Source organism: Actinia tenebrosa, unplaced genomic scaffold, assembly GCF_029948245.1.
Source record: "Actinia tenebrosa isolate PJP-AT-01 unplaced genomic scaffold, QUT_ActTen_1.0 PGA_scaffold0__85_contigs__length_37466705, whole genome shotgun sequence".
In the NCBI taxonomy this organism is placed as follows: Eukaryota; Metazoa; Cnidaria; class Anthozoa; order Actiniaria; family Actiniidae; genus Actinia; species Actinia tenebrosa.
The window spans coordinates 27,849,700-27,870,583 of record NW_028292569.1 but is presented as its reverse complement, the minus strand read 5'-3'; the positions used below and the strand labels follow the sequence as shown (position 1 = coordinate 27,870,583).

General features: G+C 43.8%; 1 protein-coding gene across 1 annotated transcript; it reads right to left on the bottom strand.

Annotated features, from left to right (window-relative positions):
* Positions 1-3: 3 nt before the first annotated feature.
* On the bottom strand, positions 4-1,343 carry LOC116308694 (uncharacterized). Its single transcript, XM_031719173.2, has 2 exons — positions 1,107-1,343; positions 4-1,004 (listed from the first exon to the last, which is right to left on the bottom strand). The coding sequence occupies exon 2, from the start codon at positions 988-990 to the stop codon at positions 4-6; it is 987 nt and encodes a 328-aa protein (XP_031575033.2). The 5' UTR covers positions 991-1,004; positions 1,107-1,343.
* Positions 1,344-20,884: the final 19,541 nt, after the last annotated feature.

The following is a 20,884-nucleotide window of genomic DNA, read 5'->3' as shown; positions in this document are numbered from 1 at the left end:
ATATTAAAAAAATAGGGTGTAGGTGCACTTTAAGCCATATTCCTGCAGATTTGCAGCGCCCTGGTTGCCATAGGGTAGAATTGAAGGATGGATCGAATTACGATGTCTTGAACACTTAAATACCAACTGTGCTAAAGCCTTTCTAAAATCCCTCATTCTGAACACATATACAATTGGATTAATCAATGAGTTGATTGTCTGGATCAACCAAATCGATCTAGATATATTCACAGAATAGGTAGATTCGGATAGTTTAAACCACATATGTAACGCCAAAAAGACGATCAATGGAAACCACGTTAATAAAGATAGTACAGTAACAATAAATAGTGTCATCGCAAGATGCTGTTCTTGTCTTTGAACGATTTGGAAGGCTGATTGCTGTTCGTTTATATGAAGTTGTTTTGGCCGTGTTTTGACTTTGATCAGAATCGCTGTGTATGATGCACAAATGAGAATCAAACAGACCAAGAATGATACAGAAACGATTAAGTAACAGTTGTGGTCAATAGGTAAGAAGTAACTTGTAAACGTCGGAAGTATAGGTAAAAACCAGGTGATGATAACTACCACAATGTAAATACGAAGCCCTTTTGTCCGGCTTCGGAAAGGAAAATACGTTACGTAGGCTCGTTCAAGAGAGACGAGAACTAAGCAGAATAGAGACGAAAGCCATACCAGATGTCCAAGAAGATGAAATGCCGTCCTAGCTTTGTGGTCATACGTTTGTCCTAAATATCGTCCAATATATAACGATTGCTGGGTGATTCTAAACACCCCATACATCATATCTGCCACAGCTAAGTTCATCAAGCAGTATACGCTACGGCGACGAAGATGTCTGTTGAGAACAAACGTCATCAGAGTCGCGAAATTTAGGAGGAAAATTAGGAGCCCAACGAACAAGTAGACAACAGACCAGATGATGAATGGTGCTTCGGGTTGATGGCTAGGATACTTTGACGCAGTACTGTTGATATTATCATCCATATTTTTTTCACTAGCTGTAAGATTAATTTGGTTTAGATGGTAGGAAAAGACAAGTTAAAATCAACCGAAGTTCAGTTCAACTCGAACATGGAGATGGTCATATGCTTTACAATTACCTCTGAGCAACAGTTACTTCTCTTTTTGCTGTTGAAGATTATTCAAATCGTAATCCAGTAATTGAAGAAACTCTAGCTCAAATAATGTTTTTTTCCCCTTTTATCTTCAATTATGACTTGCTATTTTATAACCACTTCAACAATCACACTTTAAGTCTGAGTCTCAGCGTGTTTTATATTGATAGATCTTGCCTTGTCTTGCAAACATCTAATGTTATTGACCCCAATATATTAAAGACCAACCACAATTCATTAGATCGCGGTGAGCGGGCGTTTTATCTCTTATGTAAACGCTGAGGTCGCGGAGGAGGGCGGGAGCCGAATAAAGAACAATGTTGGCAAGGTATACGAAGTTCAGAACTGACCAACTGCCCCTTTTTGAAGTTTCTATTTTGCTCAAAGTTTTTTTTAAGTCGTTTTAGAATTTAATAGTTTTAATTTAACCGGGAAGTAAGATCCCCGGGGGGTACTCCGCCAGAATTTGGGTAGGGGTGTTCCGCTGGGATTCTGAAAGGGGTACCCTGTTTATAACGAAAAAAAGAAGAAGAAGAAAAAAAAAAAAAAAATCAAATCAAATTTGTAGACCCTGTTTATGACAAAAGATATAATTAATTGCACTGAGTTCCCGTTTCAATTATCATGTCATCTCGTGTATCGTTTTTTTACGACCATAATAACCAGTTTTGGTTAATACAAAAGTAAAATCCCTGAATATGACAAGAAACTCAGGAAGAACTTGGACCTTGAGTGAAATTGCATACCCTGTTTATGACAAGAAGCTCGAAAAACCATACCCTGTTCAGCGGATCATCCCTGTATAGTCCATATGTGGGAGTACCCCCCCCCCCCCCCCCCCCCCCGGGGCTAGATCCACGATGAGAGTTTATTAATAGAGCCAAGAAAGAAGCAGCAGTAAGGGGGACTCGCGATCGATGTCGTATATTCACGGGTTTTACCCGCGTTATTCCGAACGCGCCGGCAGCGGGAAATACCCGCGCCTCGTTATTTGTTGCTGCTATGTTAGGAATATTTGTCTTATATATGCATGAATGTAAAAAGTTCACCAATGACTTCTGTATAATTTGCCTAAGATCCAAAGTTAACATACCCAAGCCCAAGGGTTTCTGGTGTTGTGGTAAGAAAATGCAAATAGAAGACGACACGTCAGCACAGTGTTACGAGTGTGGTAAGAATATTCGCAATGCCGTACCAAATGCTACCAGAGAGCAGTATTACGCCAATGGAGGTCGTAAGAAGACCCCATACAAAAGAATAAAATACTTTAGGGACTGGATGAGTCATATCCAAGGTTATCGACCGGTATATTTAAACAACGAAGTAAGGAAAAAAATTATAGACCACTTAGAAGAGTCAACCCCGCAAAGTCTACGGAAAGCGTTGAAAAAATTAAAGCTAGGGAAATATTACAAAGCTATTCCCTATCTTTTGTCTGAAATTACCGGTAAGTCTATTCCTGAGGTTTCTGATATGACAAAAGCCGAGTGGATGTTTTGTCGGCTGGATAAGGATATTCCTTATTACCCTGACGTAATCTACGAAATATTTTACAAAATAGACCCCAACCACCCCCTCTTGGGATGGATTCCAAGAAGATAGTGGATCTTATGCCATAAGATGAGAAATTAGCATAAATCTTACGCGTAATTTCCAGACTGTCGTTCGATATGTAAACGAAATCCTGTCACGCTTTTTTCAAAGTAGATGTTTACTGAGCAAGCTTTCTTTGAAGCTCTTCTTTCGCTTCTTGATAGATCTTTTTGCGAGATTCCTCGGAAAGATCTTTTACGATGGTTTTTTTATTCCTTATGTCCGTCTTTAGTTTCTCGTACTTTTCCTCTTCAGCTAAGATAAGCGAGAATTCTACGTCGTCTATCTTTCTGTCACGCAAAGCCTTTGAGACAAGGTCAGTGATCGTATTTACTTTAGCCCTTGACAGAGCTATTGTCGTGTCATGCTTGGATATTTTGCTTGACAACTGTTTCATAATACCCGTAGCAACAGCGGAAACAATGCCGCAGACGGCTCCAACGCTGGCCAAAGGAACGCCAACGACTATTCCAGGTCCGGTGAGTGAGGTAGCAACGCCGGTGCCTGTTAACACAACGGATATGGATCCTGAAGTTATCGCAATCTTATGTAGCGTGCTACGGGCTCTAGCATATTTTTTTCTAACTTTTTCGTAGTGTTTTGCCTGCCCTTCCAAGTAAGCCAGTATTAAGTTCGCTTTATTCAGACGAAAGTTTTCCGCGTTTAATTCGTTAGGTTCCTTAGGAAGTTCAGGATAAAGTGGAGGTGCTGATGGTATAACATCCATTATATATACTAATGTACGACGCCTTTGGGAATAACATAGAGGAGCAGCCGCATCACGACAACAGGGATTATGCCAACTGGAGGGCCTTTAGGAAGATGTTTCCGCATGCAGACCCTAGTATGTTCGAAAGAAGATCCGATGGGATTTACTTTAACGGCTCCAGAATGTACAGCAATGCAGACTTGGAACATTCAAAGCTGGAGCAAGTAGGTGATCAGGTGCAGCAATTGACGATTGTACACTCCCCAGCACCTAAACCCGTTCATAAAGAAAGGCCACCAAACCCCGAGCATAAAGCACCCTATTTTCCTAGAAACTTATTGTTAACCACGGAAGATTACCCATTTTACGATGCTGAAGGTGGTGTAAACAACTTCGAAAAGCTGGTAACGCATTTAGAGATTTCAGTGGGTAAGCAATCATTTAACGTAATACTAAGAAATATCTATAAGAATACGATGTTGAAGCATACATCAGGTAAAGAGGCCAGGGAATGGTTAGCAGGACCCAACATGCGGTATTGGCCGCAGCAGTTAAACTTTGCTATTTGGGCTGCCACTAAAGGTTGTGGTGTTGCCGCGGACATGTTTCATATTCCAATTATGCGGTTTCACGTTGCCTTTACGGTAAGGAGGTTGTTGAAGGAGCTTAACGTACCCCTACCGGGAGATAAGGCATTTGATCCAATGAATAATCGCTATGACGTCGCAGCCCTGGAAAGGTTAATTAATGAGTTCAAACCACAGCAAAAAGATTTTCGTTATAAGGAGGGTAAGACGCATGGGCTGGGTATAATTTACGTTTGGGGTGCCAATGGTGAGAAGCCAGCCGACTACGGGCATCAGGAATACCCAAGTAATGAGTTAGAGTTTAGTGATATGGGTGGTGATAAGGGTAATAATTCATTAATTACTAGGATTCAAACGAACTACCCCGGCACTTGGGATCCGTTTGTGTTAATGAAAGGAAAAGGTCTAAGAAACCTAGCCAGGATTAACCGCAGCATAGAGGCATTCGTGTACTGCATCCTGGGAGCGCAGGTAAATACCCGCAGCCCCATTGTTGGATCCCAAGGCGCTTCACAGGAAACGCAACAAGAATTCCTAACCCTGTTTGAGTCCGCGATAATAGAAAATGATATATCCAAGTCGACGCAAAGATATCAATTAGCGGTGCAGCAGTCTAAAGTGCGACTGGATTACGCTTTGTCGCCCGGTTGTTGGTTGATGCCAAGTAATTTGGTTATTAACACCAATTCCGTCGTGGGTTATAACAACAAGCTGCAGCGAGCTACTAAGGATATGAAGTTTGGGGTGAATGACGTGAACTCTGACATGACCAAGGGCATTACTCACTTCGTAGAGAAACCAAAAAAAGAGGTAGAAAAACCATTAAAAAAGGTGTACGTGCCGCCAAAGAAACCAGTAAAGAAGGTTATGCCGCCTGAGGAATATGACCATAACTTACTAAAAGCCGGCCTAGCCGCCGCAGGCGTTGGTCTAAGCTATTATATATGGCGATGAACAACCCCTACGTAGCTGGAGTAGATTGTGTTTATACGACTTACACAGGCGAGAAAAAATACACCCAGGCATCTTGGGTTGATGTCACCGGAATGTCTGTAGACTTGAACTACTCAGGAAAGAAGTTGATAATATGCAGCATTTGCATTGGCACGAGCAGCCACGCCAACGTGGGCTTTAGGTTCCTGGATGAGAATGGTATACTGCAGCCTATGCGCGTGAAGACAAACAACAGGGAGCCTGCGCATTTCTCCGTAGAGCCACCAGCGAATAGCCTTGAAAATCATTCCGTTTGGACTTTTCACATGGTTGCCGATTGCCACGGGAAGGTAAAGCTGCAGATAAGAGCAGACGATACGGGAAAGGTTACGGTAAATAGCATAGAGGATCAAAGAGATTACGTTTATAATCACAAGAGCATTAGCACTCTTACGGTGGTTAGCCTTTAAATATATGAACCCACACGCAAAGGAAGATTGGTTTCTACATTGCCTGGAGGAGAAGGACTACGTAAATGATGAATGGTTTGACACCGAATTGTGGGTAAAGGTTGGAGGTCTGGGATTAATCATGTGTACTATTAGTATTTCAACGGGGTGGCATTGTAATGTTGGGTTTAGGATCGTTGATGAGAGTAACCGACCATTACTACCCTATAGAAAAAAAGATAACAATAGGGCTCCAGTTCATTTCTCATTCGAAGCCGAAAGAACAAGCGTAGAAGATTTAACGCCCGTAACTTTTCACATGATAGCTAATTGTCAATATGCGAAGTTACAGATTCGCCCCAGTGATGGGGTTACGTCGGGCGTCAATGCCGGTAAGCTGGGTCGCGTTCAAATAAATGCCGCCCCGTCGAAGAATCCCCCGACTGATGCTATTTGGAATCATAAGCCCATTAGCACTATGACAGCCATACCCTTGATACCAAATTATCAAGGCGGCGCGAATACTATCTTTACTTATCCCCAGTTGAGGACGCCTCGGGCGCCTGACGACGATAAGCCACCAGTAACGTACCCAGATAAGATCATCCCCGAATCTTCTTCAGGAATACCACTCCAATAGCTACAACTAATATCCAAATGTTATTCCCCACGAACTTTAGCAGTTCTCCGCCGGCCCTAAGTGCCAGACCAAGAACACTACCAAGCAGCCCAGGAAGACCGGCTGCCATCTTTTTTCCCAAGTCCGTTAGTCCATTGCCTAATTTCTTTACGCCCGCGCCTGTAGCCTTAAGCGTGGACAAGATCACGCCTACTACGCTCGAAATAGCGACCGCAAATGCCAGCGGAATACCATACTTCACCAGAGCTCTTTTTACCTTTTCCTTGGTGGTAAGCCCCAGCTCCCTTTCCTTGCCTTCTATTTGCGTTTGTAATTCCGCCAGTCTTTCCTGAAGGGTTTCTATTTCCTTTTGGGCTGCCTCCCTTTCTTCTTCAGGGCGAGTTTGATCTTCGATTATTACTCGCTGTCGATCTATTTCGTACTCCAAGTCTTCGACGGCCTGTTGAAGTTGCCGTATTTGTTCCTCCGCCACTGCCTTGTCCAGCATTACTTGCCTTTCTCTGTCAACAGACTCCATTAATTCTTTTCCTAAGCGCTGTAGTTCTACGTCTTTTCCCGCCGCTTCATTTACCGCAGTTTGTAACCTTTTTACCACACCGCTTTTTTCATCAAACAACTTAGTCAACCTAGCTCTAAAGTCTGCAATTTCAGCGGCATGACTCTCAGTGGTTAACCTACTTTGTTTCATGAAATCATCTTCCAATTCTTCTATTCTGCTTTGTAATGCTATGTTGTCCTCCTTAAAATCATCAAGGAGCTTAGTGATGCCACCCTCATCTTTGGTTAGCATATCGAGTTGTCGCGTAAGGTCATCGATGGTTATATTATTTTCCTGTATTTCATTCTTAAGCGCTTCCCTTTCAGTCCTTATTTTCTCTAAGTATCTCATTAAGTCTCCAGTCGCGTCGCTATCTTTTGGAAGTTCTTTAAGTCGTTTGCTTTTTTCCTCTTCGACGGTCTCTAATTGTTCGAGTCTTACCCGCTGCTCCTCTTGCAGTCTGATTGCGGATCTGAGGGCATTTTTCATAGCAGGGTTCGAAAGACCTCTACGGAATGCCCTTTGAGCAGCTTCTGTTTCCTTTTCTGTCAAAGTGCTTAGCATCGTCAAGTTGGGCGCTCCCAGCGCATTTGTGACTCCTTTTGGAAGCTGGTTGTTAAGCAGGCTGGAATTCTTCCTTTGATACAGGTTGTGCCATTTTTCCCTACCCGATTCTCTAACTTGAGCCTGCCCTTTGTCTCCTATTTGGATGTCCAAAAGAGCCAGGTTTAGGCTTGGGAATCGCTCTCTTAGGTCCTCGATGAGGTCCGCCATTAAGTCCGACCGCACGCCAAGGGATTCCATTTCTAAGTACTCTGGAATGGGCGTGTGGGGGTTCTTAGACCTAAATTTATCTCTTAAGGAACGCAGAGCACCGCGGGCCCTGACGCCATACTTGTTCAGCAATTTCTCAAAGAGACTTCGTCCGTCTACGTTGTCATTAGGAAGTAAAGACTCGTATTCTTCATCGTTAATGTCAACTTGGCCTTCTTCGGTAAGGGGGTCAAAATCCGTTCCTTCTACTTCCATTATATATGATAAGCTCAAAGTTAAATCCCAACGTATTACCTAAGCAGGTTGGCGGACTGAAAGCAGAACGCACCTTTCACCGGGTTACATTCACACCTTCTAGCGCAAAGCCAGGAGAAACCTTGTACGTAGGCGTGCCCCGCCTAACGGATAACCTAGTCTTAGTACCCGGCACCTTGGCTTTAAGGTTCGACCTAGCGGTACAGTCAAGCCCCACAGATGAAAGGATTATCGTTAACAACGTGGGTCGCAACATTGTTTCTAAGATGCGCGTAAAGTTCGCCGGGGAATCGCTATTAGATTTAAATAGGTACGATCTGTATACCACGTACAAAGACTTATGGTTGACAGCCTTTGACCGCGCGCAAAAGATAGAGCAGGGAATTGGTAGTGTCATTCTACGTAAGGTCCGCACACCTACGAAAACGCAACCTACTGACAGCAGCGGAGAAACCGCAGTAGCAGACGCAAAGCGAATAAAGACCGCCTATGGTACTAAATACGTTATCCCTTTGGACTTTGAAGTGATTACGAATCACGGTGTGTATTACCCAAGACAGTTATCCGAACTGCAGTTTGAAGTAACCTTAGCAGATGCTAATAACATTATTGGTGGGCTGACCACTGCACTTACCAAAACGACTCCATACTCTATTACCAACTTAGAGCTACAGTACGAAACCGTATACAGCGAAGACCTCGCACGTAGCGCTGGCATGGAATACAGCTCCGGAAAGGCATTCTTATACGACCACGTAGTGATGTATAAGACATTTAGCTTCTTGGATAAGACGGATGAGGTTATCAACCAAAGCATTAACCTCCCCCGAAGAAGTCTCACGGGGTTAATGTTGGTGTTTGCCAAACCCTACGAAGCCGGTAAGCGCGACTCCGAAGCCTTCCATAACCCCAACATTACTAACGTGGGGGTCAACATAAACGGCGTTCCAAACAAGGTCTACTCACAGGGAATAAAGCCTGCAGACGTGTACCGGGAGGCAATGCGTAAGTTTGGCGACCAAATTAGCCCTGAGGAATTCTTTAATGATAAGTACGCGCTGTGGATTGATATGCGCACCATTAACGACGAAGACCTACATGGTCAGGGTTTACGTCTAGTAAATACGCAGGATGGCATAACATTGGAAATCAAGCGCACCAAGAATGCTTCCGCGGGCGACGGTGATAAGATAAACTGCTACGTCTTCGTCGTCTCAGACGCGCAACTGAGCGTGGAAATGAACCAACTTAAAAGTGTTGCATATTAAGGTTAAAATATTTCTTAGATATATAATGCTTCGCGTATTTGAAAACAGCGAAACCAAACTGCAATGCATAGTGCAAGGCGAAACTTTGTACTTCAAAGCGAAGGAAGTGGCAGCTGCATTAGGATATGAAAAAACGAGAAACGCAATCAGGGAGCACGTTTCTGAGAAATACCAGAAAAGGTCGAGTGAGTTAGGAAGGGCCCTAAAACAGGGCGCTTCTACTATGCACCCACATTCCGTGTTCATATCTGAGCCAGGTTTGTATGAACTGATATTTAGCTCTAAGTTACCCCAAGCCGTTAAGTTTCGCGATTGGGTCTTCGAAGAAGTCCTACCCGCGCTAAGAAAAACAGGTAAGTATGAAAGGCGCTTTGATGGCCCAAACAAGTTGGTATTCAAAATAGAAAATGAGTTTGACCTGCATAAAAAGGTAGTGGACTACATCCGCAAGTTTTACCCTAAGATACTTTTATCACCCGGTCTAGGTGAACTGCAGGATTCAAACGGCAAACGTATAAAGTGCTGGCAGAAAGGATATCAACGCGGTCAACCCGACTTAATGATTTTAAACGCGCACACACATTACCGCGGATTCTGCATAGAGCTGAAGACCCCGAAAGGCAATGGCAGGTTATCTGAAGATCAGCAACTACTCTTACAGAGGTATGAAGAAAACGGCTATAAGGTGCTCATAAGCAGCGACTACGATGTCATTTGCCGGGAGATCACTGCGTATGCTGAACACCTACGAATTCCCTGCAGGTGGTGTTGTAAGGTCTTTAAAACCTCGGAGACTCTGGCAACACACTCAAAGATATTTCATAGAATATATGGACAAGGATAAATTTAACGAGTTAAAGCTCATACAAACGCACTGGAGGGATTTGCAGGTGGGGGAAATCTACGAGATAAAGAATTACGTAGTCTTCGAAGACTTGGACCGCCTGCGCTTGGTCTTAAAGAATAAAAAAAGAACATACACCCTTTGGGCGCCCGATAGAATAAGGTACGCCATCGAAGGGCAGGATGTTACCCATGTTATGAGTCATGGTAAAAAGGATGGCAGGTGGGTATTTGACGTGGTTAAGTATGAGCCGGAGAGTCCTCTGCATTCGTAAGGACGTCTGCTAAAGTCCGCTGCTCCGCGGAGCACCAATGCCCCACAAAGTATCCTTCCAGGAATACCTTGCCGCAATGAAGGCAGGTGTATTTTTTACGCGGTGCAGGAGTGGGCGTAATGCAATCGGCTGGTAGTTCGCACGTAATACAGTCCATATATTGAAAGGGCGATTAGGAATCCTCCTAAGAAGGCGGCTGCGTAGGCTAGCATATACCTTTAAAGGGGGTCCTTATTTTTATTTATTATTATTAAATATCCTTAATTCATTATTCTTAATAATAATAAATAAAAATAAAAATGGGATTTGAGACTCTTTGCACAAACCCCATTCTAAAAGGGCCTCAGAATGTTGAGTATAAGGTTGTTATATTGTTAAGGACGTTTATTTGTCGAGGCAGTTGAAGATATGTTCCTCTTCTCTGATGCAACCACAACGATCGCACTCCTGCCTCCAATACTCCCTTTTAGTCCACGGAACGCCTTCGGCGCGTTCAAAAGAGGGGAAAGTACGGACTATCTTCTTATGGTAATCTATGCGATTCCTTAAGTAATCCTCTTTATGCGGGCAGCGACTCATCATATCCGCACATTGGTAGCAATCCACGCCTTCCAAGTCGTAGCTCCCAAAGAGAAATCGATAGTTGACTTCATGTGTTTTCCGATGCGTCTGTAAACGTTGACGACTGCTTAGTATCTTATTACAGAAACTACACTGTCTGCTTTGTTCACAGACGCCCCTTTTCAGGTGCTCGGAGGTGTTAGGAAATTCCTTATTACAGCCCTTGCAAAGCCCACAAATGCGTTTGTCTTGATGTTGTCGCATCTTTTGAACGGTACTGAATTCTTTACCACAATCCTTACAAACTTTACTAATTGGTTTCTTTGTGCAAACGCCACGACGAACGTGGTATTGTAGTCTTTGCTTGGTGCTGAACACCTTTTTACACATTGAACAGTTCATTTATACTTAAGTGTACCTTAACCACAATATAACGTATTTTTAACTTTATTGTTAACATTATGAAGTGTCTTTTTAAACAGGTCTGCGGGAGCATACAGCTGCGTTTAAAAGACACCTTAGAATGTTAAGTATAAGGTTGTTAAATTGTTAAGGATGTGTGCATGAGTCGTTTGAAAGACACCTAAGAATGTTAAAGATAAGGTTATCATATTGTTAAGTATGTCTGCACGTGCTGTTTGAAAGACACCTAAGAATGTTGAGTATAAGGTTATCATATTGTTAAAGACTATTATCTTTTTTTTAAGAAAAGAAATATCCTTATTCTTAGGTATCTTCTTAAAAAAAGAAATAATAGTCTTTAACAATTTAACGACCTTATACTCAACATTCTTAGGTGTCTTTTAAATGACTTACACAATTTACATAGGATATCGCGCATGAGTCATTTAAAAGATGTCTTAGAATGTTGAGTATAAGGTTGTTAAATTGTTAAAGATGTGCTGTTTTCATTAAGAATGGGATTTACACAAACCTTATTCTGAGACATCTCTTAAAATAGTAGTCTTAACAACCTTATACTCAACATTCTAAGACATCTTTTAAATGACTCATGTGTATATCTTTAACAACCTTATCTTTAACATTCTGAAGTGTCTTTTAAACAGCATACGCAGACATCCTTAACAATTTAACAACCATACACTTAACATTCTAAGACATCTTTTAAACAGCTCTACAGCGGATATCGCATAAAGTCCTTAACGCTTTCTTTCGCCCAACCGGCCATCGTCAACAAGGCACCAAACCTCTCCGCGCGCTTCAGACTGCACATTTCATCATACAATTCCTGCACGCGCTCCCGCAGCCGATCGATCTCCTCCCTTTGCATTTCTATGGTGTCTCTTTTATCTTTTGCGTCGCCAGCAATCCTTCTTACTGCGTCCACTGGGTCCATCGTATATATAATGGATCCGAACCATATTCCCTGCAATGCTCTGATAGTAGGGCCCACCGGCTGCGGCAAAACGCAGTTCGTCGTGGAGCAGCTATTAGGACCCTTTAGATACCGCTTCGACTACATAGTGTTATTATGTCCCACCTATGTGAATAACCGCACCTGGGAAGGCATAGGAGTGAAAGATGACGACTTCTTCGTGGATATCTTAGATCCTAATGAGTTATCCAGCCATTTGAAGTTTTGGCACAAACAATTCCCCAAGGACACGCAAACACTCCTCATACTGGATGACATCGCCTGTGGGGACGACGTAAAAAGACGCACTTCCGAATTAGTGAAGCTCGCTTTCAGCGGCAGACACGACAATATCAGCGTTTGGTTGCTTTCCCAGCAGCTTACCAGCGTCTCTAAACCCTTCAGGGAAAACATAGGCTCCCTCGTAGTATTTTACACTCCGAGCCGGAGTGACCTGGAAACCATCTTAAGCGACTACGGCGGTGAGATATCCAAGGAACAGTTGCATGAATACATGCGGCACCTAAAAACGCACCAACATTCCAAGATGATCTTCTCTTTGAGGTTTCCCTACACGGTTGGAATCTATGATTCCTAATGTATATGGATATTGAGCAGCTCTTAGATGAAGTCCCCACGCAGCTAGACGAAAGTAACCTCAAGGAACAACTCAACGTCCTTGTGTCTTCTGGGAAGTGTAAAGAAATGATAGGCAAGGAACTTACCCATGAGCAGGTAAATAAGTTGTCAGAAGAGGAGGTTAAGAAATTCCATAAAAGGTATGAGGCTGCCCTTGCAAGCAAAACCACGGACGCCGTAGCAGACTCCGCTATCCGACTTGCGACTAAATTGCTTGGACTTGCGCTGCCCATAGACGACGTGGAGCAACTGCGGAAGGACATAAGCGAGGACTATGTCATCGCCCAAGAACTTAAGATAACCTGCGGCTGGTTGTCTTTGAAGTGCGGTAAGTTAATGGCAGTCGCCTCTGTGGCTTTGCACGTAGCTCAGCACGTCGACTTGAAGGAGGTACTAGGTTCCTTCGGAACATCTTGGAAGGACTTCAAGAAGGACAGAGAAGTCGAAAAGGTCTTCCAGGCGGCACTTGCTGATGATCAAGTCGCCTCAAGTACTTAGTCAAGTCATCGTCAAGTACTTAGTCAAGTCGCCTCAAGTACTTAGTCAAGTCGTTGTCAAGTACTTAGTCAAGTCGTTGTCAAGTACTTAGTCAAGTCATCGTCAAGTCATTGTCAAGTCGTCCTTAAGTCATTCTCAAGTACTTATCAAGTCCTTCAAGTCCTTAGATATAAATGAGTGAACCAGAGTCGAAGGCAGAGCAACCCGAGCAGAAGATTACCAAGGCTAAATCTGCAGGCAGAGTTGCCGCGGGAAAGAAGCTTGCGGAGATGAACAGGAAGAACAAAGCCAAAAAAGAAGAAAAGGTGGAGGACGAGGAATCCTTTATTAATCCTGGGTACGTCATTGGCGCGATAGGAATTGCTATAGCAGCAGGCAGCCTTTACTTACAATGGCGGGCTACGAAGCCAAAAGTAAAGTGGGAGGCCCCAACATATCGCGCACCTGTGGAGGTGAGAAAAAGCAAAATCCCTGAAATGGAATAACCTTCTCGCTTTGTAATATAATGTCGACCGCGTTGTTGAAAACTGTTGAAGAAGCAGCTATCATTACTTCCATCGTTGCGGGTATTGGTTGGGTAGGTAAGAAAGTGCTCAAAGAAGACTTTACTGAAGACCCAAGCAAGAGCTTCGCTAATTTTGCTAAGATGACCGCTGCCGTTGGCGGGGCTATCATGCTAAAGGATTACCTACGGAAGGAAAAGTACCTGCCTACGGCGTAATATATAATGGCTAGCGTGGTCGTAGGCGGAATTGTTGCAGCTTTAGCATTCACTGGAGCTAATTATGGTGGTCAGTATTTGGATAGATTAGTTAGAGGCGACAAAAGCGGAGATTTAGCCGCCGAAAGGAAGAGACACGACTTAGCGCTGGAGAAATATCAAAGGGACGTGGCGGCTTGGAATGAAAAAAGACAAGCTTACAGGGATTGGTTGGACAAGAATTACCAAGACAAGATGCAGGCGGATAAGAATTTTGAAAACACAGACTACGCCTTTAAGCTTTATGCGCAAGCACACCCCGACTTTAGAATGAGAAAGCCTCAGTTTAAGGATTACTACCAGCCTTCTAAGAAACAAAAAGATAGCGAGTTGGTCTTTGTAGGAGTCGCAGGGCTGGCGGGAGGCGTGGCCTTGGCGTATCTAATATAATGATCGTCTTTTTGGAAAGCGACAAGAATGACTTTACCACGTATTTAAATCCTCCCATCAAAGCCTGTAAGGTTCGGTTGGTTAGTTGCTCTTTGTACAATTCTTGGTATAATTTAATTAATGGCTTTGTCGTTGTGAATTCCCAAAAGCCAAAAATACCAGATTCCCATTACACCCCTATAACACTGGCTAAGGAGCTAGCAAAGCATGGATATACTCTTACCACAGGATTACCCCATGAAATGACATTCAAGAAAAATAGTGGAAGCGCTAATTTAAAGGACAGTTCATTGGTAGAACTCCTGGGCCTTACTAGTACCACGATAAATAGCGGTAATACATATGATGTAAAATGGAAAGTCGCATCCTCTTACGAAGTCTATTGCGATTTGGTTCATAGTTACAACAATGGAGAAAAGTCTTCTCTTATGTCCAAGTTTCTACCCAAAGGTAATCCATTTGACCCAGTAGAATACACTCCCATTTCTTTAAGCTATGACTTGTCTAATTTGGTAGAAAGCATAAACATCACCATTAAGGTGGACGGAAAGACGGTGGATTTTAACGGGCGAAAGATCAATCTTGTTTTGGAATTCATATAATGGGCCGCGTAGAGGACAAACTCAAAAGGATTTACTATGGGCCTGAAGGCTATTGGAAAGGAGCGTCGGCCATCAAGAAACTCGCGACCGCGGCCAGGGTATCAGAAGAAACGGCTAAGAACTGGCTAAGAAAACAAACCCTCTGGCAGGTTTATCTTCCCGTTCCGAAGTACATTCCCAGGCCAGCTTTACCGTAAATACCCCCAATGAAGTTCATCAGGCGGATTTGCTTTTCTTACCGCACGATAAGGTGAGAAGAAAGACCTATAGATACGCTTTGACCGTAGTTGATATCGCAAGCAGATACAAGGACGCCGAACCCATAACCAGCAAGGATTCTGGGGAAGTCGCAGAAGCCCTAGGTAGGATTTATAAGCGCGTCTTGAAATGGCCCAAGCTGCTGCAAGTGGATGCGGGGACGGAGTTCATGGGCGTGGTTACTAAGGCCCTGAAAGACCACAGCACTAAGATTAGGAGAGCTGAAGCTGAGTACCACAGGGGTCAGAGCATCGTCGAAAGATTCAATAAGACCTTGGCCGAGCGTCTCTTTGGGTACCAGTATTGGAAAGAGCTGGAAGATCCCTCCAAACGCAACAGGGAATGGACTCAAAGGCTCCCCCAGGTCGTCGCGGCTTTGAACAACGAGGCGGCCAGGGCTACGGGAATGAAACCCAAGGATACCATAAAAAAGAAACACGTGGAACATAAGTCCTACGTCAGAAGTTCAAGGGCGGTCGGACTGAAGGAAAAAAAGCTCCCCCGCGACATAGTGGTCCGATACCTCTATCAGCCGGGGGAACTCGAAGGTGGCAGTAAGAGAGCCACGGATCCTAACTGGTCTTTGGAAACCTATGAGATTTCAAAGTCCGTCACCAAGGAAGGGCAACCCGTGTTGTATTACCTAAATGGCCCAAGTCGTGGATTTGTCATGGAAGAGCTGCTCATAGTCCCCAAAGACTCAGAGTAGTGCTGCTCCACGCGCCCGATTACACTCTAGGCATGTCAACCTTACGTTGCCTCTGCAATGCCCGCGTTTATTATTTATACGATCCACGGAGAACTGCTGATCGTCATTTGGGTCAAACCTCCATAGTAGAGGTATGTTACACTTTGCGCAGCGGGCGCCTTTCTTATAGACGTCGTCCACGCATAGGTCGAACGTCATATTTTTTTCTTCGTCGTGCCGCTTGTAGCGAAGGAGTTTCTTGGCAATGTTCTTCTTTGCTATGTCTTCTGGGGTGCGGTCGTAACGCAGTTGCGGCCCCCAGGCTCTTTTTAACTGTTTGGCATATTCTACGCGGCTTACGGCGGTGTAGATAAGGTTGCTCCAACACAGCCGCTGGTCTATGATCCATAAGGTTTCTTTTATGGTAAGCCCTTGCGCGCTGTGGACTGTCATACAATAGCCTAAGCGCCAGTCTGGATGGGAGGTAATTCTTTCCACCTTTTCTATGGGTACCCAGGCTTTGTCATGCGTTACCGCGTTCTGCAGTTGGATGTCGGTACCAGGTACCCAGACGTCTCTTTTTTGCATGCGGGTGTCGTGGGGTTTGTAGCAAACAGGTACGAGATGCGTAGGGAAGCGCTCTCGGTGTATATTTAGCAAATCCTTTTGTATGCGAGACTGTGCTGCGCGTTTGCTGCTCAGCACCAGATCCTTTGGATGCCAGGCGTATAGAAAGTCCTCGTAGGACTTCGCTCGTACGCGTTTGCGCAGTGTTTTGCATTGCTCGGCATCGCTGAGGCCCCTCAATTCCGCTTTCAGGTTTCTTATTTGATCCTTACTGCGGTAATCTGTGTTGATTTCCTCCGCATAGTCTGCCATTTCTTTTAACCATTCGTGGGGCATTTCTCCAGCTATTGGCGGCGGCTGACAGGGATCCCCGGCAAATACCACTTGACATTTCCCGCGAAGGAATTCTACGAACTCCTGCAGGATTTCCAAAGGCACGGTGCAAATTTCGTCCCAAAGTATCACCGGAGGTATGTCGCGGATGGCTTCAGGTACCCACTTTTGACCATTCCAGCGAAAGAAGCTGTGGTAGGTCTGCGCGTCGTAGCCCATACCGCAGAGTTCCCTTTCCAAACGGTGCGTTGGCGTTAGCACTTTTAAGGCCGGAAAGAGTTCTAACACACGCGTCGTCTTACCGCTGCCTCCCGTACCGTAGAGGTAAGAGAAGCGTTGGTAAGAAATGGGGTCCTTTACGGTTGGCATGGGCCTCATTGTGGGCATTACGACGCCCCAAGTATTTTCGCCGCGATATTCCACGCGTGCTCTCCATGCTTTTATCTCCTCATCTTTAACGCGCCATTGACCACTTTCCGCCAACTCGTCGTCGGTGTAGAATTCCTTCATCTTTTCTAACACTTCGGGCTTTACGTACAAGGAATCCGTAGCTACGCGCGGGATGTCCTCTTTGTCAAACCGCAGTAACATCGCGAGAAGGTTAATGTGCGCATAGGCTAACATGCTGGCACGCAGATGGTAATACTGCGGTCGATGGTCCTGGTAGTAACACAAAGCATTCCATTCGTGTAGTTTATCATCTACGAGGTAATCCCATTTCTCCACGGATACCATTGTTCCTTCATCATGTGCGCGCTTGATGAGGAAGCTTAGCTCGCCTTCGTCTGTTATCAGGCGTCGCTGCATGTGTTTCTCGCCCTCCTTAGCGCCCTGTGTGAATTTTCCTATGACAACGCGTGCTGTGGGGTTGTGTTCTGGTAACCACTGCGTAAAGGCGCTGTGACAAAGTATGGCTTCATGCGCTGTGTATTTCAGGAGTTTGCGCTCTTCAAAGAACTTCAATAGGGGTATGGGTATCCATTCTTTCTCCTGCAGGTGCTTCCCGTACCACGCATAGATTATTGGATGTAAGTCTTTTGTAAATTTCCAGCTGGTTAACCGTACGAACCCCGTTGCTGGGGCGTCGTAGTGACCATCCAACGCAACACGAAAGAACTGCGAATCTGGATGTCCGTAACGGTCGTAATATTCCTTACAATCTCCTAGGCCTTTAAAACTTGCGGGGTAACAATGTTTCATATCCAGAGACACGTACTCGTCTTCGTCGTACTCCATGTTCCAAAGACCACCGTGACCGTGTTCTACACAAGCTTTAGCTATATCTTTGAACTCCTCCGGTGTGGATTTCCACCCGTTTCTTTTTTTGGCCGCTAAGAAGTCTAAGCTGCGGGAGCTAAGCACTTCGTCAGAGAAGTCTTCTCCTAAAGTCTCACAGGCGCTTTGAATGCGCAGCTGTTCAATTTCGGGTCGATACAAAGTGCCGTCTTGCGTCATAAATTGACTTCCCTCCGCGTCCATCAACCATATGGAATTCTCATGGATTAACTCTGCCAATGGAGAATTCTTATAGACCTTCGTTTCCTTCTTCCTTGGGAACCGCAGTTCGCGCCACGCATGTGCGTTATGCTGGTAGATGACTATAGGCGCACCGCGGCCCCCATATTTGTGTGTTCCGGAGTAAATAAAGCCGTCGGTGATATCTTTCACATGGATTCGCCTCTCCAGCGCCGTTTCTAACTTCTTGATGTTGTCTATCGACCCTCCGGTCCTATTAGTATCTTTTTCCCATTTCCTGATGGCTTCTCTTCTCTTTAAAGTCAGTTTACCGCCCCGAGAGGAATCTTCGAAGAACTCTCTTACTAACTTCCCTACGCAATTACCGGGATGTCGCATCGGTTTCAACTTCTTAACGTCTGGCGTCTTTATCTCGTACGCACCGTAAATGACTACGGTAACCGGGTAAGCAACCTCGTAGAACAACATGTCTATTTCTACCAATGCTCCCGGGCGTGTGTTTTCGTTTAAGACAAACAGGTCCTTCTTACCAGACGCCCTGATAGGATTGCGCCCCTTTTCTATCATCCACTCACCGTCTAAATACTTTATGAACGTCAACTCCAACCGGTAGTTACCTTCGGGTATTAAGTTAATTATCCTTTCAGCCCTTTCTTCTGTCATCGTCTCATCCGTATCTCCCTCCATAAATGTTGTGAAGGCAAAGTCAGCATCCAGGCGATCCAACACCTGAGTTCGCAGTCGGCGCACAGTTTTGTTACGAATGCTCGTGATGGTGTCCATCTATATGTAAGGAATATTTTAACCTCCGTTTACGGTACCCAACACAGCAGCAGTAAGGGACTTTTCGCGCGGGTATTTCCCGCTGCCGGCGCGTTCGGAATAACGCGGGTAAAACCCGTGAATATACGACATCGATCGCGAGTCCCCCTTACTGCTGCTAAAGACTTATTGCAAGCTAATGACGCCAAACCTATTATCTCATGATGTCAAACTAACTGATAAGTTATCTAATTAATGTTCTTTTCATTTTGAACTTCTTGATATAAAGACTCTTTTATGGGATTGCACTCATATCAATGATTCTTCTTAGCTCAGTTACGAGTAAACAAAGGAGTAAAGCTAAATGTGAGTGACACGTGGTCTGAAATGGGAAAAACTTCACGCCTGTAAAACTGGAATTTATGAGTGAACGACCACGAAATGCATGACGACTTAAATTCGAGGTTAGACTCGATGCGTTCATACATTGACAGTATTTTATCAAATCCAATCCCATGTTCACGGTGAGCTGCCATATTTCACTATGACGTCACATCAAAACAATCTATTGTTTAAACGCAAAGGATCATGGTCGTCGGAGGGGGTCAAATCAACGCAAATTTCACCGAAAATTGTTCTAGAACCCGTATCAATCCACGAAGAGAAGTAGAATAGCCATTAAACGCTCAGAATATTTTTTAGTATATATTAACACATATTATATTTGAAAACCAGGCCATTTTAGATTAAACTGTTTCGCTAGGAGCTAATTTTGTTGAATTTTCTATTGGATTTGGCGATTCTATCCCCCACATAAACAAGCAGTGACGTCATAGTGAATTAGGGCAATTCGGGAATGGTGTATTTGATTGGGTAGTGCAACCGTAATGTCTCATACGAAGCATTCACAACCGAGCAATGCTATATTCCAAAGCTCTATCCCATCAGTAACTAGATGTCTTTACAAAAGGATATAGAAATATCCAAAAAGTTGATTACGAGTGAACTAAAAAATACACGTAAACTTTATCGTAACTCCTGTATAGATTTCGCAACAACAGCATGATTTATTGACATGTAAGAAATGAAGAAAGAAAAATAGATAGATTAAGGTAATTCTCTACTTTCATATCCCCATAATGCCTTGCGTCTATGGGGGGTAACCAATCAAAAAACTGTCCCAAATTGAAAGGTTTCTTAATTGAATTTATACTATACCTGCTTTTATCTGTACAATACTGATTATCAGTTTATTCCAAGTTATTTTTGCGTGTACAGATCATCAAGAGTTTTGGTCTCACAGAAAATGTATTGATTTACGAAAAAATGTTTAAAATTTACCTTAAACGTCTTCAAGCTTCTATCTTTTTCTGTTTTTTACTTCTTCATTTTATCTTTGGATACCATACGAGGTATTTTCAACATTGTCTGATCAGCCTTCAGCAAAATAAGTGGGTTTTTACCCTCTGGTTACCCCCCAAAGACGCAAAGTATTATGGGGATTTGAAAGTCGAGAATATGGCTTTGTGCGAGCTTAATATTGAGTCTGATAATAGACTATTAAACATAGCAGATAGGAAGTACAAATGGATTAAATAATGTTATCAAAGATATAGGAACAGAAAAGATGTATTTTCGGGTTCGAGACGGAGCGCCACTTTGTCTAGAGCGTAACTGGCAGGTCATCAGTAAAACTAAAGGACGTACAGAAATATAGGAAGATGTTAGGAAAATATGATTGATGAGAATATAAATAGTACTTGCCAGGTGTTTGCAACGGTCATAATGAATTAGTGATATTTCAAATTCAACATATCAAAAAGCGTGTTGAATGAATTTGGTTGTCATCGTTCACTAGCGGCGTGGTTTATTGCACAAGATTTTAAGGCAAGATAAACGCTTCATTTGATTAATTTTACTCCCTAAGTAAAAAATCAATGTCTGAGTTGAGCCTTGTGTAAATACAGATAGTGAATGTAGTGCGTGTGGA